The 21,539-nt window shown below is 32.0% G+C and overlaps 1 protein-coding gene across 1 annotated transcript in view; it reads left to right on the top strand.

Moving 5' to 3' along the window:
• The first annotated feature begins 7,989 nt into the window (after nucleotides 1-7,989).
• The window catches only part of LOC129216592 (teneurin-m-like), a 254,259-nt gene continuing 240,709 nt past the window's right edge, over nucleotides 7,990-21,539 (top strand). Inside the window, exons 1-2 of the mRNA XM_054850806.1 lie at nucleotides 7,990-8,324; nucleotides 19,828-19,938. Coding sequence (XP_054706781.1) covers nucleotides 8,084-8,324; nucleotides 19,828-19,938 — 352 coding nt within the window. The 5' untranslated portion in view covers nucleotides 7,990-8,083. The remainder of the gene's footprint in view (nucleotides 8,325-19,827; nucleotides 19,939-21,539) is intronic.

The raw sequence follows: 21,539 nt of genomic DNA, 5'->3' as shown, positions 1-21,539 counted from the left end.
TGGGGAAAAAGAGGAGTTCCCTGGAAAATGAATGTGCCGGGGGAAAATGCGGAATATCAAAGATTAATGCTTTTCATTTTGGATTTCTTTCTTTTGATTAGTTGCGTAAATCGTTTCTTTTTTTTTTTTTTCGCTTCTGTTATGTAGGAAAAGGTAGATTGGAATAGTATAGTTTTTTCCTGCTAGGTAAGAAATATTTAGGTACAAAAAAAAATGCAACATTAGTTTATGTTTTGTTATGTACTTATAAATATAGTTTACAAACGCATCCATTTGTCAAAGAGAAATATGTTGCTAAACAAAGTGTTTTGAATTTGTTTCTACAGCTCTTAATTTCTCTCTGTTTCAGAATACTTTGTTAGCTTTAATAAGTCTGCTTTCGTTGTAAGGAATAGCTGGGCGAAAATATTTTAGTATAGCGTTAACTGCAAAAAACGCTGAAATTAGAGATGCTTTGTTAAGTAAAAAAGTTTTCCAGGTTACTTTATTCCATCATATATGATTCACGATCCGATTAGTGAAAATAAATAGAAATCAAAACCAGATTGTTAAAACTAACTGTCATATACTGTGTACAAAAATCCTAATTCCATAAATTCGATGGAATTATTGATGCCTCGCAAGTTCTGGACTAACTTAACTGATAAAACTGGTGCGAAGTAACGCATCGCTTTGAGAAGTTTACACAGTTGTAACGTTACGATGTTGAGACGTATCACTAATCTATAGTTAAAGTTACCCCATAGTAATGTTACTAAGTTGTAACGCGTATAGTTGAGATTTTCACCAGAATTATATGTAAGCTTACCAAAAAGTTTTTGAAAGGTTTTACAATTGGGTTGCTTCCTTCAGTCAAAAGTAGTACTTTTAGACACTGAAATTGATAGAATAAGCAAAAAAAAAAAAAAAAACATGGACCCAGAAAAATCTTTCATTTTCCCAACAGTTATTTTTTAGTTATTTTTTTTTAAATTTCCGATTTTTCAAACAAGGCGTGGTCTTGATGACGTCACAAATAATGCTCTTTGGCGCATCTTTGTACCGCGTTTTTCCACGTTATGATAATCAAGACGCAAACTAAAATTGCGCTCTACACTTGCTATCAACCATATGAAAGCCAATACACGTGAGTAAAGATGCAAATTAAATATTTCGCTCTGTGAATGGCAACACAGAATGACATTTTATCATTTGTGATGTCATCGGTAGGAAATTTAAATAATGAAAGCGCACTTATTTAGGTATTTTTTTATATTAAACTTAAACAAATTATTTTAAAAAATGCTCAGATCCTATGTTTTTAAGAATGCTCTTTCAGAAAAAAATACTTTTAACATTTTGGAAACGACCCCATTGCAAAAATAAGCTTTCGTCTTACTTTCTTGATTTTATTCTCGTTTTTAAGTGTGGGATGATCTTTTTTTCTCAAGTTAACAATTATATGATTAAATAATTCAAAGTTTTCAAATGTTTAGGCAAAAACTCATTTAATAATCTCTAAATTAAAAACGTAAAGTAGTAAATTACAATACTTGAATCTACCAACTATACGTCCATGATGTTTTATATGTCATCTAAACTAACAATACTAACAAATTATGCCATAAAAATAGGTGTTTTGCTATTACAGTATAAGCAATAGCAATTTCTTGTACAAAAGTTCGTTTTTAGCCTACTTTCCCAGTAAATGTCAGTAAAAGAAGAAAAAAGCATGAAAAAAGGCTTAATGCATCTTAAAAATATCGCGAAAAACAAAAAAAAAGTCAAAAACAAATAAAATAATTAAATAAATATTGAAAAATTAAAAATTGGAAAGTAGGGTATTGAGATGGGGAAAAATGTCTGTCGGTCTGTCCCCCCCCCCCCTTATAACTTTTGAATGAGTAGTCCGATTCGAAAAAACTTTTTTTTTTGTTCAAAAGATCTCAGCGAGGACACCTCATTCCCATATTTCACTCTTTGATTTGAACTATTTTTTGTTCAATTTTGAACAGTTCAAAAAAACTTAACATTAGCGCCTACGGGGAAATTCAAGGCAGTTCCGAACTGCGAGGCGAATTTGCTTCAAACAAACTTTGTAGGAAAAAGATTTTGATGAGAAACTTGTATATAAAATATCTTTTTGATTTGAACAATTTTCCATTCCATTTTGAACAGTTCAAATCCCTTAACAATAGCGCCTACGGGGAAACTGAAAGTCAATGTAGATTCCTTACTTGAAGGCGAATTTACTTCAAACAAATTTTGTTGGAAATAACTCTTGACGCCAAATTCCAGACTTCGACTCCGGAGAATTTGGAGGCACTTGACTCCGACTCCGACTTCTGTGTCCGACGATTAATCGGACTCCAACTCCCCGACTTCGACTCTGACTTCGTAGTTTTGGCAAAAATTTATACACGGAGAACAAATGACTGACTCCGATTCTTGGATATTCGACTCCGACTCCTTTATCTCAAAATGAGATTGACTTCGACTCCGACTCCGCAGCTGTGGTTTTAATTGTGAAATAATTATTGTTGATATGACTTGTTTTTATTTTTACGTTCAAGTTTCAATTTAGGTACTCAGTTTTTTGGCGAATAAACTCGAAGTCATTTATGTTTCTACATAAAGATATGCGCAGACGGTTTTTTTTTTTTTTTTTGACAATGAAAATTATTTTTTTAAGTTGACATTTTATTTATTTATTTATTTATTTATTTATTTATTTTTTTGTTTTTTGTTTTGGTAAGTGCAATAATTCATTTAAAAAAATGTTTTTGGCAACAGGGGAAAAAAAACATTTTTTTTTGATGTGATGTATTTATTTTAATGAGCTTAATTTTAATTATTGTTTTTTCGTTTCAAAACCTGTTAAAGATTTTTTAATGGAAAAAAGTGAATTAGCTGCTTTGTTTAAAAGTTGCTATTTTATTTGTTTTTTTTAGATGAGTGAAGAATATTTTATTCTTTAAATTTCTTATTTTAAAAAAATGTTTGAAAAAAATTGCGATTTTAGCTATTTTTGAGAATATTGATCAGGTACTAGAAAGTAGTATGGGTGTACGGGAAAGTAGGCTCTTCTAGTTCTAGACAGAACTTCTTGTTTTTTAGTCATTCGCTTTTTTTTCGATATGTTTCAGGTTTGTCCCTTCCCACAACATAAGAAACAAAGTTTATTTTAATTACAGAGAATACATTTCTACAGCACAAAGAGAGGCAATAACATCCAGGGCACCTGTGTGGTATAAAACCAACTACGTCAATCTTACTGCTCACAGACAGCTCACAAAACAAGATCTATTCAACGCTCCGCCGCGGAAACAATCGTTTGTTTCGTTTATAAGAGTTTACAAGCTCTAGGTTGATGCTGATCTTTACTCATGCTCTACGTCAGCTTTTAAGGTCGTTTTGATGCTAGGTGCAATTTTACATAAGCTCGTGACCATGACGGATGGACCCTAGATGACTGAAAATCGTGACTTGGTCATTTCAATAATCACTTAAACTAATAAGAGTTGTCGGTGGAGTCCTAGTGTGGCGTAGCGCCCAAAAAGCCATACATCCAAGATGTCAAAATTTCAATTATTTTCTGTATAAGTTTAAAAATAAACTCTTCAGGTACATACTTAAAATCATAAAACATTTTTTCTTCAAAAATATAATGAAACTACGTTACTTAAAACATCTTAGTATTACTTCAAAAATGACTCTTATAACAAAATAATTTGCTTCGTAATATTTTTACATTTCGAACATTTGTCAGTGAAGAAAATTCATTTTTCAACATGCAAAAGCAGCAGAATAATCAGATTTACAGAGGTGAAATTTAATTAGCACTAACTAAGCAAATATACTTTTTTGTGCCTTCCCAAAAAATGCTTTTAAAAGTTAAAATCATTTTAAATTTTGATGTTATAGTAGGGGAAGATGCTGTACTCATGGACGGTTGTACCTACGGACGTTGGTCGGGAAATTCCGGGTATCGTCGAGAGAGATCCTAATTGGGGTTCAACGTGTGCGTCACAGCCCTCTCCAGTACCCTAAAAGTTTCAACGCCATCAAACGAACATTTAAAAATCTATTACATTTTTTCGGTTTTTGTAGAGTCTAAGTAAAAAAAAAATATGAGCAATTTCTTTTTCTTTTTTTTTCGTCCGTCGTAGATTGTATTATTCATTTTTTGTTGTAATCATAATTCCCTATATTTTGAAGGTTTTGTTTCTGATTTTTAATGTTGTAAAACTGTAGTCCTGTCGATGTGACTACCTTGCAAAACCAAAACGGCATATCTTTGTACCCAAGGACACACAACCATGTGTACCCACGGACAGCAAATTTTAGTATCCTTGGGTCACACATGAGTCTTCCTACGATGTGAAGCCTTGTCATCAACGTCCGAAATTTGCTTTCAACAATGATGATGAATTTGAAATAGGACTTGAAGTTATAGTGCTGACGTAACCCCCACCTGTTGTAGGATCTACAGGCCGTCAATCCCACCTGTTTTCATTTGAAGTCAACTTTTCTAAATTTTTGTTTGTTTAATCTAAACTGAGTTTTTTGTGGTGGGTTAATATTAGGTTAAAGGTTTCAATTTGCGTATAAATTGAAGTTGTTATGTTGATACATAGAGAGCCATATTATCATGAATCTAGTTTTTTTTAAACATATTAATCAGTCATAACATTATTAACTCTCTTAAGACTAATAACGTTTTTAAACAGTTCACTGATGTTAAAGATTAAAGAAAATTTAAAAAAGGTAAGAAACCATCGGGTAATTTTTAAAGTTTAACTTCTGTTGGAGATTTTATTTAACGTTATTTTCAATAAATGTTTGAAGTATTTCAATATAAAATGGCTTATGAAAATGCATTGAGTATAATTGAGTTCCTCAGACCTATTTATATATTATTTTTTTATATGTCCAATGGGTACAAAGGCACCTGTCTGCAGGGTGAACGGGTTGCTGTACCCACGGACAAAAAAAGATGGTTTTTAAGAAATTTTTTTGAGGTTGAAAGCTTTGAGATTTTTATCTGACAAAAATTGCCAAATTAGATTTTAAGTTGTAGATGCTGCCAGGATTTTTTTCCGATCGATTATCTATTCCCAGAGACCAGTAAAAATTGAAAAGTAAATTTTGTCCGTGGGTACAGCAGCTTCCTCTAGGGATTTTTTTTTAAAGCTCAGGCATATCGTTTTATCTAGGGTCTAAAATAAAAAATACGAAAGTGTACGTTCGATGTTTTTCTTTTCCTTCTGTAAAATACATCATTATTGCAGTGCTTCCCACAAAAAACTCTCAAAAATAACGCTATTATTTTTCTTTTTCCTCTTTTTTCTGGAATAATGTTCCACAACTAGAGGTTATGTCTCTCATAGTGTTTCAAAAAGTGCCCTAAAAGAACCACTTTTCCTCCCCCTTGGCTTTTCTGTCAATGTCGATAAAACGTGTTTAAAGGCCCAGTGGAGGAGAAGTGCTTGAAGTTTCACTTTTCCAACCGTCTTCTTATCAACTGCACTTTTTCTTTCTCGACGAACGTTTCCACACCGGCCGCAGATCTAGAGACTCCAAAGTTAATGTTCTATTTCGATCCTTAGGCTCTTATAATAGAACATCGGAATAGATTTTTCATGGTGATGCTTTTCTTAGATCTACGATTCGTCTCATACAACGATTATCGGTTTTCTGTAGAAAGATTTCACTTTTTCTCTGGAACTATTGTGAGAGATTAGATGACATATGATAGCATGATTTCTGGCGCGATATTTTTAATGCCACTTTCGAAACTATTTTTGCGTCTGCTAACACTTTTTACGTAACGTTCTTTTTGACTATTTCATCAGGAACTTACTTTCCGTTTGTTTATTTCTTTTACATTGCAAAGTTATATTTTTTAGCGTCTGTCTTTTAAAATAATGCAAATGTAAATAGTTGACATTGCTTATGCACTGTTAAAAATTTAAGAACCATTTTAGAGTGAATATTACTGTAAAATAAAGAGCTTACGGTGAAGAAAAAAACTGTAATGTACAGTAACTTTACCGGAAGAGGCAGACGATTATTGCGCCCATTGGTTCCTCATATGACTTACGCCGCAAAATGTGTACTTTTACTTAATCATATTTTTTCTTCTTGTCCCATTTGGTAGAACAGTTCGACTCACAGTACTGCGAAAAATTAGAAGGAGGTTTAAACCCCATTATTTGTATTTATGAAGCTTGTTAAACCACCGCGTTCTTGTTTTTTACTATAGAATATTTTAGTAAAATAATATTTTTTAATAAAATTACTGGCAGTATGGATGCCAATGTTGACAAAGTGGTTAAGAGTTTTTGTATGAAAAACATATAATCTCAATTTTATCTTATGAGAATACGAGCATGTTACAATTCCAGGAAATTGGTGGCTATGGAGATAAGTTACTGTAGATATAGGACTAATTATGGTTGCAATGTCATTTAAGTACTGTCTGACCACCGATGATAGGTAAAGGCAGATATCCGGTTTAATGGTGGAAATGAACGCATCTATTAGTTTGCAGTTGTGGCAGCTTGCTAGTTACAGATGTGCACTTTTGCCTCTTACTTATTTAGACCCAGTTTTGTAAAAATGTCAAGTTGTTAATGGCAATATTTTTTTTAATCTAAACAATGGTCAATCTAGTATTACACTACAAAAAATAATTAATTTCTTTTTTACAACACAATTTTGATTAAACCATTTCGTTTTTACATTTCCGGACGAAATGAAATCATTTTATTTTATTTTTGCCGTTTCCATCAGAACTCGTTTTGTTTCTCTTCATTTTCTCAAGTAAGTAATAAATTAATAAGGCCCTAGTGACATTATAGAACACATGTATCGAAATTCCAACGTCATTTTTATCTCTCCGCGGCATGATTCTTACAGATGGAATCGTCCTAACTTAGTCGCTTGTCAGATCCCTCGTCTTTGTTGGTCAGATTGTACGAAGAAATGACGAACTACATACCGTATTACCCCGCATTATTTGGCATGCCACATAATTCGGGGGTCACCACATTTTCAGTAACACTTGCCTGGTCCTTTCCGGCATGCCGGAAAATTCGAGGACAGGAAAAAAATTAAATACTATAAAAAAAGTATATGTTCTGCTTAAAAGAATATAAGTTATATACATATCTAATTAATATTAATAAACAGTTTAATTTTGTAAAATTATTTACTAACAATGTCATTTGTTATTTTAACAAGAAAAATATTGTTTAATAAAGAATGATTTTATAAAAAAATAAATTGAAACAAGTAAGCAAACATTTAAGCAGCAAGTTACCACCCCTAAAACAGTGCTAAAGAATTTACCACAGCTATGTAATAAATAAAAATGAAAGTAACCTCTCTAAAAGGAACCTAAAATTTATTTAATTAAAAAAATTGTGATTAAGTCGCAGTAACGTTGATTGCTTCTGAATTGATTACTTTATTGGCATATAATTAAATCTACTAATAATGAACTATCATAAACAACAAGTACATATTTTATGCAATACATTTTTTTTTCGAACAAAGGTTACTTTCGGGATTTATTTATTTTTCTCCTTACAGTGGTTTGCTTTCTGATTGGAACTGAATAAGGAAATTTACGTTTGTTTTGTTGCAAAATAAGCCTCGGATTATCCGGCATGCCGGATAATTCGGATTTTCCGGCATGCTGCTCAACACTTTTTTCCGGCATGCCGGATAATGCGGAATAATACGGTACGATACAATGTGTTTTTGAACCTTTCTTTAGAGTTATCGCTTTCATTATTTGGTTCATGGTTAGTTCTCACTGTCATTGTGCACTTCTGGTAACCTGAGTCTAAATGTTTTTTACAGGATATACAACACATCTCAGCAGCCCACCCCATTGCCGCGCAGCGACACCAACTCTAAAGCACCTACGCCGCCCTGTAAAGATCTGCCTGCAGCGAGTAGCTTACATTCCACGACAACAGCTGCAACAACTATTTCAGCAACAACTAACAACAGTACAGGTTCAAGCACCACAGGAGCCACGTACAGCAATCCTATCCCAGTATTCTGCAGCACCCCGAGTTCAACGACTGGCCCAATGGTGCCAATAGCAAATTGTGTAAATCCTCAGCTTATCCAACCACCAACAGCCCCACCTACAACGCATCGGAGGCCTTTCAAAGCTACTCCATCTGGTGTGTTTTCTGCATCTGCGGCTATGGCTTCCTCCAGGTTTCATATTAGAAAAAACTGTAGTAAAAAATGCACGTGGAAAATTGCTGCCATTGTTCTTGCAGTGGTCGCTGTGATTTTGTCTGCATGTGTTACTTATTTTGCAGGTAAGCTTTTAACTTCCATTTTACTATACTGTTTTTCTTTTTTTTTTACATTGAACATTCTTGGAGTCATTTATGACTCATAAACTAATTTTTCACTTTCATTTAAAATACTGTTTCATTTTTCAAAAGAAGTGTATGCATTTTACTGTGCAGTAATCAACCGCATAAAATAAAACACAATCTCTGAAACAGCAAATAAGACCCGAGGTACTCATAAAACCCGTGAGAAAAAATACGTTAACTAGGAAAACTTTAAAAAGCTACTGAGTCGTGCTGACAACATAGCACGCGGGTTAAATAATAATTTCCATCATTTAGAGGAAAATGCAAAGTACTGCGAAGTTTCAGACAGATGTTGAAGTAGGATGTGACTCCAATTATAGTATGACGGTTGGGAAAACATCATTTTTTATGTTTTTTTATCGTTCAAAACATGAAAAGAATACTGTTTCATAATGAAAAATAATGTTCAGCAACTAGTACAGAATCTATTATACAGTTAAACCTGTGAAAATTGACCACTTGCGATGCACTACATTAGTGGTCAACTTACAAAGATTGATTTGTATGATAAGGGCTAATTACGTGCCTGAAAAAAGCGGTCAACAGGTGGTCAACTTCCAAGGGTGGTCAACGTCACAGGTTGTACTGTATTAACGTATGTAATGAAAAAAATCTAAAGAAAAAGAAATGAGATATCGAAATTGAAAATGAAAAAAGGACAAATATAAAATAAGAACGAATAATGTAATAAAACTTAATTTTCTTACAAACATATAAATAAAAAAAAAGGTTAAAGAAAACATTTGAAGTTTAATGACCTTGCATGTTTTTTTTTTTTTTTTTTTTAACTTTAAACATTCAATTAAACATTCGAAGATTATGGTCGACAATTTCAAAAAGAACATTTGATTTTGGTTCAAAAATTATCTACACAATGTTTGATCACGTGGGAAAAAACGTAGGCTAAAACTCAAAAAATACTCGAAAAAAAAAATGAAATAAAAAGAGTTCGGTTTTTAACTAAGCGTCAAAGAAAATTATTTATTTTAGGAAAAGGTACAAGGACAGCTGCGCTAAATTATAAAAAGTATATAAAATATAAAATGCATAAATTAATTATGTATGTATATTAAAATTTATATAGTTTTATTGCTGTAATATATTTTGTTCGTTACTTTTTAAATTCCGTAAAGCATTTTTTTTTCTTTCTCATTTGTACTGGATCTAAGCAAACACTTTTTCCTTTTTTTGGCTCTGTAGTGTCAATTGCCATATGTATTTGCGGCACAAAATAAACTTCAAATTTTTATCAACGTTAGTTCATTTTTTTCTGCTTCAAAAGCATATCTATTTTCCTTTATGTCAATTGCTTGAAAATGAAAATAGTAGAACTTTTTCTACAAGCGGAACAGCATAATGGATCATTTATGGTTTTAATATCCTTTGGAAAAGATAATGAAACTCTTTGACAGAAAATCTAATATTATTAAAGCTCATTAAGTTATGACAAAGTCTTGAAAGAAACGATTTTAATTAATTTTGTACCCGTAAAAAACGAATTTCACAGCTACTTAACATTTTTACTTCATTGACCTGTAACGATGTTTTTCAATGACGAAATAGTGGTTAATTTTCTCTAGTAAGTGGCAATTTCAAATTTTTAATAAAGTAAAATATTCTTTATTAGGGTAAAAAATCTATATTTAAGTTTTTAAGGAAATAAACGGAAAAAAATATTCATTTTGAAGAAGTAGAAGTTATACATTGTATTGCGTTTTTCCACAGTAACTCGATGTTAGTTTTTGTGGTTTATTTTAAATTTTCCTAGTAAAATGACGAAATAGAATATAAAATGTAAAAAAAAAATCATGAAATGTATTTTAAGAATTTAAAATCTATCTCAAAATAAAAAAAAAATGGTTAGTACTTAAATTTAAAAAAAAGTAAAGGAAAAAAAAGTTGATAAACTAAAATAAGGTAACTAAAATATACTTTAAATATAGATCAGCGGTTCTCAACCCATGGGCCGCGGCACACAAGTGGGCCGCAAACAGCTTTTTACTGGACCGTGGACACTGGTCGAGAATCTGAACCGAGATAAATCTTGGGGCCTCAGTTTCCGTTTTTTGCTAAAATTTACTTATTAAAAGTACCGTCACTCTCCCTGTCTCTTAGCCAGTAAGAATCTTTAAGATTTGATTTTTTATATTTCTTTGCTCTATAATTGAAGATGAAATATAATGAATCAGAACCTCTTTTAAAGAAAATTGCCAATAAACTAGTATTAGCTTCAAGCTTCAATAGTTAAAAAATGCCCCTCCTTTGTTGTACTGGCATGACTAACCAGTGTAATGGAACACTTGAGGGGTTTTTCAACAACCTACTAATTTAAATAGGACTTTTACAATTTAATTCATTGTAGCATTTTAGAAAAATAATGTAGAAATGCATTGAATTTTGCGAAGTATTTGCGACTAAAACTATCCAGCTTCAATCCAAATAACAACTCCCTCGAAGAGGAAAAAAGAAGTGAAATTCCTTTGGAGCTTTAACTTTGATGACTTGTTTTTGAGCTTTCTTACAGCTATGCCAGCTAATGTGAATGCAATAAAGTTCTTTTTCTTAAAAAAATATTTTGAAAATTGTTCTTGTACAGTTTATCCATATCAGTGGTGCAGCATGATGGGAGAAGGGTATTAACATCTCCAAAACTCTTGATTTTAATACAATTTTTATGCTAATACGGTATAATATTTACAAAATTAAAGATAGTTATGAGCAGATGCCTCCCCTCTTCCCCTCCAGCACCTATTTTGGTGAAAAGTCAATTTTGGCTGTGCAAGTAACATATAGTAGTTAGTGGGGCTTAGTGGTGTTTTCTACAAAATTAGTGGGGTGTTCAACTAAAAAGGTTGAGAACCGCTGATATAGATAATTTTTGAACCATTTAGTTATTTTTCAATACTACGTATTTTCTTTGAAATACATTTTTTACATGGCAACAAATTTAAAGACGAAGCAATGAAAATAACCAAGCATTTATCATACACATTAAAAATAAAAAAAACTATCTTAAAATTTGAAAATCATTTTTTAAGGTCTAAGTAAATTAAAATCTGTAAACGCTTTGAAGCGTTTGTTTATTTCGCTTTTCATTACCTTTATTCAGTGTATAAAGAACATTTGTTTTGTATTTCAATTGTTCTCCTATTTATAAATTTGTAAAGCTCATTTGTGCGATCATGTTCGCCCCCCCCCCATATATATATATATATATATATATATATATATATATATATATATATATATATATATATATATATATATATATATATATATATATATATATATATACATATTGCCTTTTTTAAGCGTTTTAACAATATGATCGACGGATTTATTAACTAGTACCTTAAATAAAGAACACTTATGAATTATTTATTTATTTGTACTTCGCCATACAACAATTAAATTTATAATGATGTTTTGTTGTTGGTTTCAGAGGAAAAACAATTCCCTTCCCAATTATTTTTATTCTAGTAAAACACTTATTTTAATTGCAAAGTCTTATCGTCTCTAAACAAAGCACATCATTAAAAGATTTATCAATAGAAAATATTGTTTAAGAACATTTAAATCTAGTTTTCGTTGCATTTGCTTCAAAGTCAGTTTTTAAATTCTTATTTAGATGCAATTACGAGTTTTTTTCCAAGGCTTCTAAAAATCGGAAGAATTGAATTCTTCCTATTTTTGAACGTAATTTTTAAATTTTGTAACCTTCTACCAGCTTAAAAGGCTCTTTCAGCCGCTTTGCATAAAAGACTCCATGTCTTGCTAAAATATGCAAGAAGTTGTTGCTTCAAAGACTGTCGCGCTCCTACTTGAATATGTCATTAAAGGAAGGACACTTTATTTATCATTAATGCATGCGTTCTTACTTTTTATTCAGCTGCGAAGCAAATTTCGAGTTAAATTACAAAAGCGTACAAAGGGAAAATTAAATTATTCTCAGTTTTTCATTTGCAGTGTTGTCTACTGTCTGAATATTCTATGACATTTAAAGTATTTCTAGACTCAGCCTTTGCTTTAATTATTTAAATGTGTATAGATGTTGCTTTGAAGCTGAAAGTGCAACGCACGACAATCGATTTGTTTGTATGTTAAATTTATTTTATTCTAGGGCCTATATAGAATGTGATAGAATTGATATACACGACACTCTAAGTACATTTAAGAGTTTGACACCAATATTAATATTTAAAAAAATAAAAAGTACGATCTTTCTTATTTAATGTGAAATGTTTTTCGTTATTTATCATATCATATACTACACAATATTTTTTTTTCAATGGCTGTGACAGAATATTACGCATAATAAAATATGAATTATAAAAAAAGGAACAACGACAAAAGCACCAGAACGGTAATAACATCAAAAAGTTAAAATGATTATCTGAGGTTATTGATTGCCCCATACTACTTGTTTCCTTCTATTATATAGATGGTCAGACTCTAACACTGCAGAAACACAGGTGGCCTTTTTTCAAATTATACTATACTGGAAACGATGCAATAGTTACATTATGTATATATACTGTCAGCAAAACACGTGGCGTTGAGTACTTAAAGCTAAAACATAATTTATGTGTAGAAGTTCGGGTTACAATTCAGATCAGCCTTCAGACTGGGAAATGACTCTCATTAAAAACGGCGTAGAATAATTTATGTTTTTAAACTTTCCTAAATCACTAGGCTTTGCTTGCACCAGTAATAATTATGTGGGAAAATATTCATTATGAGGAACACACCATTAATTATCTGCGCATAACAGTGGATGTGGTTTGTGAATTCTACCTAAAGCAAATCATCAATGAACTCATACGAGGCAAAGATAAGCAAAGGGATTGAAACAAACGACAAAATTAAAAAATGAAAATAGCCAGTACAAATGATAGGAGAACCTCTCCTCCTCTTTGAAACAAGAAATTGTACTAGTAGCCTTGTAGGTGCTGCAATACAGCATGATTTAGAGAAGAAAAATTTAAAAGTCTACCTAATATGTTTACTTGCATAATGCTATGCATTCGTTCTTGGTGTTGCAATTTCCCTTTTGAGGAGCGTAGATAAAGAATCCGACGAACTGCAACAAGCGACGGTTAATGGGCATTTACGAATTTAATGCAAATATAAGTGTTGCACAAATGGAAATTGGACACGTGCAATACCGTCAGATTGAATGATTTGATTACAGCGCCACTGCACAACAGGATGGAGTGAAAAAAATCAAAATATGATAAACGTTAAGTAATAGCTTTGAAACGTTGCCTTTTCTAGAGATATTTAGTTATGCAAAAGGATTTCAGCAAAAAAAAAATATCTTGAGGGTTCGCTCGCGCCTTGAAATTGACTATTATTGCATAAAAACTGGAAAAAGTTACAATAATTTCATCAAAAATAAAAATTTGATGTAATATCATTTAAGAGTAGGCTTTTTGTGTACATTACACACCGCATGTTATACTTTTAATAATGAACAATATTTCAAAGTTCCACACATGCTTTGAATTTCTCCAATATAGCCTCAAAATTGACCAACATCGTAAGGCTCCGTACTTTGAGGAAAAGTATCAGAAGTTATTATTAGTAAAAATGTGCTCTTGTATTCATTACATAGATATCGAAAAAAAAGTAATAAAAGCAATTCTTACATAGAGAAAGAAAAAGTTGATTTTTCCCATAGCACATAACAAAATGTTAAATGTACGCGGGAAATAAAAACCTTGGTATAATTTTACGCAATGTCTCATTGTTTTAGTATAACGTGAAATTTTGGAAATCATACAATTAGGTAGTTACGCCATCAAGTACAAATTCTTTCAAAGTTTTATCTAAAACTCCTATGTTAGGTGCAGGATCCGAGTTTTCACATTTCCACCCATCCATGAGCAAAAGGTCGTTCAATTTCAGCATCGAAATTAAAATCTGGAATTACAAATTTTTGTCGTCCAATCGAATTAACTTTGCCATTGTACTCCGACGTACTCCATTTTATCAGATGACGTTTCGGCAATCAACAGTACTGGTTACTTTGAGAATCTAAAAAATATAAAACTGGGGAATGCAGATGATCGACATCAGAGAATTTGGTTTGCGTTGGATTACGACAACAAATTTGAAGAATTCGATGGGACATTAAATATTTAAAATTTCAGATTTCAACTTCTACACATGAGCTCATCGATAAGCAGAAGTGAGTCCCCCACCTATAAATGGGAATTTCAGATAAAACTTGAAAAGAAATGGCGCTTGATGGCGTACCTACTGAATATTATGGTTTTCAAAACCTCACATGTGATACTAAAGCATTGCGACAATATGTAAAACTAGATAAAGAATCACTAGCTATAGTTTGTTGTCTAACCGAGAGAGATGGCTTTATTCGAGTAAAATTAGAATCCATAAATACGCCACAATATAACATTGAGACCGAAAGTTGGCAGAAGTCAAATAATTCAACTCGCACGACAAACTATGTTTTATAGTAATCAATGTGATTGCTGTTTGAGGGCTCAAAATTATTAAAATTTATTTTTTTTTTTTTTTGCTAACCGACATAAGGTGTGACTTATGTCGGTTGCTTTGGGCCACAGTTTCATTTTCAAATTTTTACTCCACCCTACTGTGCAAGTGTATAAAAGGTGGTATGAGGTATGCTTCTCAGATGCCGTTCTGCGGTGAAGCTTGTTTACAGTAGAGAAAATTGTAAAAAAGGAAAGTCATGCTATCCATGGACGCGTCCAGATCGATTTCTGGTTGAGGTGAGCGTAATGCGGAAATCTATCGGCAAATGGTAGCAGTGTATAGCAACCAATGTTTAGGTCGTACGGCTGTGAACAAGTGGCGTAAAAGTTTTTGAGAAGGGCGGCAAATGACATCGGATCTGCCGAGACCGGCCCAAGCAAAATTCACGATCACCAATGATTCCATTGCCTTCGTTAATGAAATGATTCGAGTTAATCAAAGAATTAAGACCCGTAAAATCAGTGAAGAACTCAACCTGAGTAAATGGGTGTTTCCCATTATCGTCCACAAACCCTTACAACAATGACCCTAAACAAATTCCGTTGGGAAGTATGGCAACCTCCCCGTATAGTTCGAACCTGTCACCCAGGTACTTTCACATCTTCTGGCCACTTAAGAGAGCATTGCAGGGGAAATGTTTCCATTCGGACAATGAAGTGAAGGAAGCTGTGCTGGACTTTCTCAGGAATCAGCCACCAACCTTTCTTCAGCAAATGCATCGACCTGCTGCCGCAACGCCGGGACCTATGTTTCAACGCTCATGGAGATTTCTTTTGATTTTCATTAAAAGTATTATTTTTATTCAACTTATCCACTGTTCATTTCGTACAACCTTTATATTAACAATAGCTACGTCGCTCGGCTTTGCACGGTTCACCTCGAAAATAAAAGCTACGTCAAGTGACGCGTGTTCATTCATCAACAAAAAAAAAATCGAGGCAGATTTTGGAAAAATAATCAAAAAGTAAAGGTTTTAAACCCCCGATTACAGGAGAAGTCTTTAAAACAAAAAAGAGAACTTTATCTGCTCATATTCGAGACAAAAAATGGCAGCAGATCTTTTGTCTCAATATGATTTTCTTCAAGCTATAAATTTTAATAAAAGTATTGTTGCGGAAAGTTGAGATGAAGTACTGAATAATAATTTGAATGGAGGAAAGCCTTTGAAAAATAGGGATTTTGGTCGAAATCTAAGTGTCAAAATTAATCATTTTTAATTGATGTATCCTCTAATTATTATCGGAAGATTATGTTGAAAAGCCAAACATAAAGACGGGAACATTACGAGTCTATCGATACCTGGTTCGATGGTCAGTTCACTGTCGTTCGGGAGAAGAAACTTGGACATAGATGACTACATAGGTACAGACTTAGGTACATACACAGACATATGCGCTCAGTTCTTAATTGTATAAGATACTACACGTGGAAGTAGCTTTTAAATACAAACCATTTATTTAGGCCAGCATACCTAATTATCAGTGTATATACTCTAAATATTGTGATTATCACATTGTATATTTTTCTTGAAAAAGTTACCGATATTGAGAACTTAAAACTAAAGCATCATTTATGTTCAACACTTGTGATTGCACTGTTGGACACAAAATCTGCCCGTAAGCTATCACGTTATTCACACTGCTAACAAATGCCGTGTAAAAACAATTCATTAATATTTTTTTTCAAACAAACATTTGATGAGCATGAAAAGGTACTTAAAAACATTTAATCTGAAATATTTCACTATAATGCAGATAAAGTTTCCATTTTGTTGAAATATCGTATTGAGTTTCCCTATAAAATTGTGCAAGTTCAATTCCATTCACAAATTATGAAATATATAGAAGTTATATCATTAAAAGATGTAAGAGTAAAATATGTCTAAATCAGAACAAGTTATTCATAAATGAATCATTTATTGCAGATACATTGAAGCGTGGAAGCAAAGTTTAAATTGCTAAAAAGAGTTTAAATTTGATAGTATAAAAATATCAACATTTTCTGATCATGCTTCTAAAAATAAGCTTTCGAAAAAAAAAGCTTTCTAAATCTTAAAATATGCAAAAATTTCTCTCAAAAGAAGATAGTATACCTTTGTGCGTTGCTTGGAAATTCTCAGAAGACACTTTTGTATCGTTCATGCTCGAATATGTATATTTTATTCAGCTTTCCCTTAAAGCTAGTTTTTCACTCAAATTAGTCAGAAATAAACAAAGAGTGTCATTTGTTTTCTTCTCTTCTCATGCTTTTAAAGCACTCACTGCTTCTTTGAAGGACTTGGTTAGCTTTTCATGTCGTCTTTTGTGTCATCTCGTCGGATGAAGACAGCGATACTTTTGCAATCATATGTTGTTGTTGTTTTTTTTTTTTAGAAGATTTTTTTTCAGTTTTGTTTTGTTCTAATAACGGAATAATTTTAAGTACATTTTTCAGATCAGTGCGTAATGTTGTTACTCGAATTACTTGACCAATTCCTTTTTTTTTCATTATTATCTATTGTATATTAGATAGTATAATGTCATTTTGTTTAATGTATTTTTTTCTCACCATTATTTTGATTATTTGTGAAAAAGTACTTTAAAAACTTTAATCTGAAATATTTCCATAAAATACAGTTACATAGTTTCCATTAGGTTAAAATACTGACTATATTTTTACTATTAAATTGTGCAAATCGAACTCTATTCACATATAATATGTGTAGGAGTTATATCACAAAAATATATATGAGTAAAATATGTTTAAATTATAACTAGTTATGCATAAATGCATGATTTATTACAGATATATTGAAGAGTGAACGCAAAACTTAAATTGCTAAAAAGTGTCTATATTTGATAGTATAAAAATATTACAATTTCCTGATCATGCTCTTACCAATAAGCTTCCGGAAAAAGAAGTTTTCTAAATCTTAAAATATGCAAGAGCTTCCTTAAAAAGAAGACACTGTCTCTTTGTGCGCTACTTTGAAATTCTCAGAAGACACTTTTGTATCGCTAATGTGCGTGTATGTATATTTTATTCAGCTGTCCCCTTAAGGCTAGTTTTTCACTCAAATTAGTCAAAAATAAAAAAAGAGTGTCATTTTTTTTCTTTTCTGCTCATGCTTTTAAAGCACTCACAGCTTCTTTGAAGGACTAGTAAGCTTTTTATGTCGTCTTTTGTGTCTCCTCGGACGAAATATTGTTTGCTTTCATCTCGTCGCATGATGACATAGTGATACTTTTGCAATCATGTTTTTTTTTTTTTTTTTTTTTTGGAAAATATTTTTTTTTTCAGTTTTGTTTTGTTTTAATAACGGAATAATTTTATGTACATTTTTCATATCAGTGTGAAATGTTGTTACTCGAAACACTTGACCAACTCCTTTTTTTTTGCATTATTATCTATTGTATATTAGATAGTATAATTGAATTTTTTTAATATTTTTTTTCCTCACAAACATTTTAATTATTTGTGAAAAGGTACTTTAAAAACTGAAATATTGCAATAAAATGAAAATAAAGTTTCCATTTGGTTAAAATATTGACTTCAGTTTCACTATAAAATTGTGCAAATCGAACTCCATTCTATATAATGTATGTAGGAGTTATATCACTGAAATATATAAGAGTAAAATATGTCTAAATTATAACAAGTTATGCATAAATGCATGATTTATACAGATATATCGAAAAGTGGAAGCAAAATTTAAATTGCTAAAAAGTGTTTATATTTGATAGTATAAAAAATATTAAAATTTCCTGATCAAGCTCTTACCATTAAGCTTCCCGAAAAAGAAGTCTTCTAAATCTTAAAATATGCAAGAGCTTTCTTAAAAAAGAAGACTATCTTTGTGCGCTACTTTGAAATTCTCAGAAGACACTTTTGTATCGTTAATGTGCGTATATGTATATTTTATTCAGCTTTCCCTTAAGGCTAGTTTTTCACTCATATTAGTCAAAAATAAACAAAGAGTGTCATTTTTTTTCTTCTCTGCTCATGCTTTTAAAGCACTCACAGCTTCTTTGAAGGACTGAGTAAGCTTTTCATGTCGTCTTCTGTGTCTCCTCAGACGAAATATTGTTTGCTTTCATTTCGTCAGAAGAAGACAGCGATACTTTTACATTCGTGTTCTTTTTTTTTTTTTTTTACAAGATTTGTTTTCCAGTTTTGTTTTTGTTTCAATAACGTGTTGTATTTGGAAAATATATGCATCGAAAAAAAATCTTGCAATATACGTATTCGCAAACGTTTTAAGGCATATTTTTCAGATCAGTGCGAAATGTTGCAACTCGAAACACTTGTTCAATTCCTCTGGTTTTTTTTTTTTTTTTTTTTTTTTTTTTGCATAATCATCTATTGCATGTTAGATAGTCAATGCATTCTCTTCTTTTTCATATTAGACATTTATTAGTTCGCTTACTTTGACTTTTTTTTCAATTACGACTTTGACTGTTTTATTCATTTATTTTTTCTCTCGAAAACATAGTTGCGGAAAATGTTAATGTTTTTTTTTCCATTAGTGTATATAATTAACAGTTTGTAAAACTTGTAATTACAAAATTATTTTATAGGCTTGTAAGCAAAGCTCCACCATTTTTTTTTCTTTGCAATTGCTTCGCCTGGCACATTTCAGTATTTTTTAGAATAAGAATAGAATAGCGGAAAGACTGACATAAAACGACATAGGCATCTGTTATTTCACCTGTATAGAAGTGCTGATGGTTCATAATCTAATTTGTTTGTATACTGTCCTATTGTTTCCCACTTTTTACTGGTTGTGACAAATGCCAACAAAACGAAGGTATTTAGAGTGGTCGGAAAGTGATAGTTTTTGACGCACAACAATGTTAATTAAAAGTTGAAATAAAATTTTTGAATTTTTTTTTCAATACAATTTTAATTTGTTTTTTGTAAAGCATGTATTTTGTTTCAGCTGTAGGGAGAATGCAGAAAGGAATCGACGGAACTACACCGTGTATAGTAGTTGAAGATGGAAGATCGTATGTTAGTTCAACAGGGACGCCTTTATCGCTTTTAACAAAAGGTAAATTTATTGCTTTTTAAAGAGAAATGTACTAAAAAATAAGATAGTCCAACAGGGGACTATCCCAAAAATGATTAACGAAAACAGGGTTACAAAAATGTGTTTCGTAGATAAATAGGAAACCGTAACCGCCTTCAATACAATTTTAAACAAGGAAGCATCTAGAAATCCTCGTTTTTGTGTACGACGCGTTCATTTACTGAACTGCTGCACCCCGTTTCATTGATATTCGAAAAATCCTGTAAAGAAAAAGCTTAAACGTTCCGCGGTTTAAAAAAAATAATTGCAACACACGCGAGTCTTAATGAAATTTAGCAAATGCGAGTTTCTAACGATATTATGCACATTATGTAGTTGAGCTGAAGTGATCGGTTACTATAGTACAGTAAAATTAGGCCAAAAAATGGCCAAACCCAAATTTAAAAAAAAAAAAAAAAAAGAAAGTGAAACCTGTTGCAAATTACTTCTTACCCTTCCAGCAAAAAGGGGTAAAAAGTCCCAGCACTTTGCGCGTCTGGTTTTGGGGGGAAAGGGGGGACGAAATAATGCTCTATTTAAATAAAAATAATTTCTATTACTTAAAAAAATTCTCAAACCTCGCAGAAACCACTCTATAATAGTAAAATAATAAACTCTCACAGAAAAAAAATTCTAATTAACAGGGGTGCACAGGCGGGGGGGGGGAATGGGGGGAGGGGGTTCATGGAGCAGCTTTGCCTCATTGGAATTTTTAACGCAGTTTTTTCAAGGGGTATTTCTTTCTTTTTTGAGGTCTTTTATTCTGGATGGATACTCCGTCACACTTAAGCGGTGCGCCATCGCTTTTTTTGGGGGGGGTGGCCCTGAATTTACATTTTAAAATCAACTATTGCACTGAAATTCGTGAAAAAATTTCCATGATTTAAACTTTTCCGAAGTACAAAATGCCACACAATGATATAGTAATGTCAAAATGATAATTCTAAAAGATCTAAGCGAGCTCAGTAATCAAATTATTTGTGACTGGAGTTATTAAACTGTTTAGAGCGCTGGAAAACAAAATTCCTGTGCAGCATAAAAAAAGTCCAAATTGACCAAAGTTTCCCTGCTTCTTTTTGATTAACAAACTTCAACTTTTCCACAATCTTTTGCCATCACTGTAAGGGGGGACAAACCGAAATTGCCAATAGTAAGACGGGTAATGCTGCAATTCTGCAACCTCTAAGACGGAGGTGGTTCTCATTTGCAAACACCGAGCTACCTCTCTTTTATGCAGCTGGTTATGTGAATTATGCTAAATATGCAGACATATACTTTCAACACTATCTCTAACTTTTGAGTACATTATGCGATAAAAAAAATTTGATCACATCAAACATCAGCTAAAACATCAGCTATCCAACGATCTAAATCAGTGACAAATTCAGGTGGTCTAGAACCTGTAGTGATTCAACGACAGAACAAGTCTTGATGAGAGAATGAACAATGCAACAATGGAATGCTAAATATTTTGTCTCCCAGTTTGGAAATCACAATCCTTTTCTAAAGCCCCCAGAAGTTTCTTCCCTCTTAAGTTGGTAGTGGTATTGCTCGCTGATGATAAGATGAGTTGCGATGAGACC

The sequence above is a fragment of the Uloborus diversus genome, chromosome 2, assembly GCF_026930045.1.
Source record: "Uloborus diversus isolate 005 chromosome 2, Udiv.v.3.1, whole genome shotgun sequence".
Lineage (NCBI taxonomy): Eukaryota > Metazoa > Arthropoda > Arachnida > Araneae > Uloboridae > Uloborus > Uloborus diversus.
This window is presented reverse-complemented; position numbering and strand designations above follow the sequence as displayed.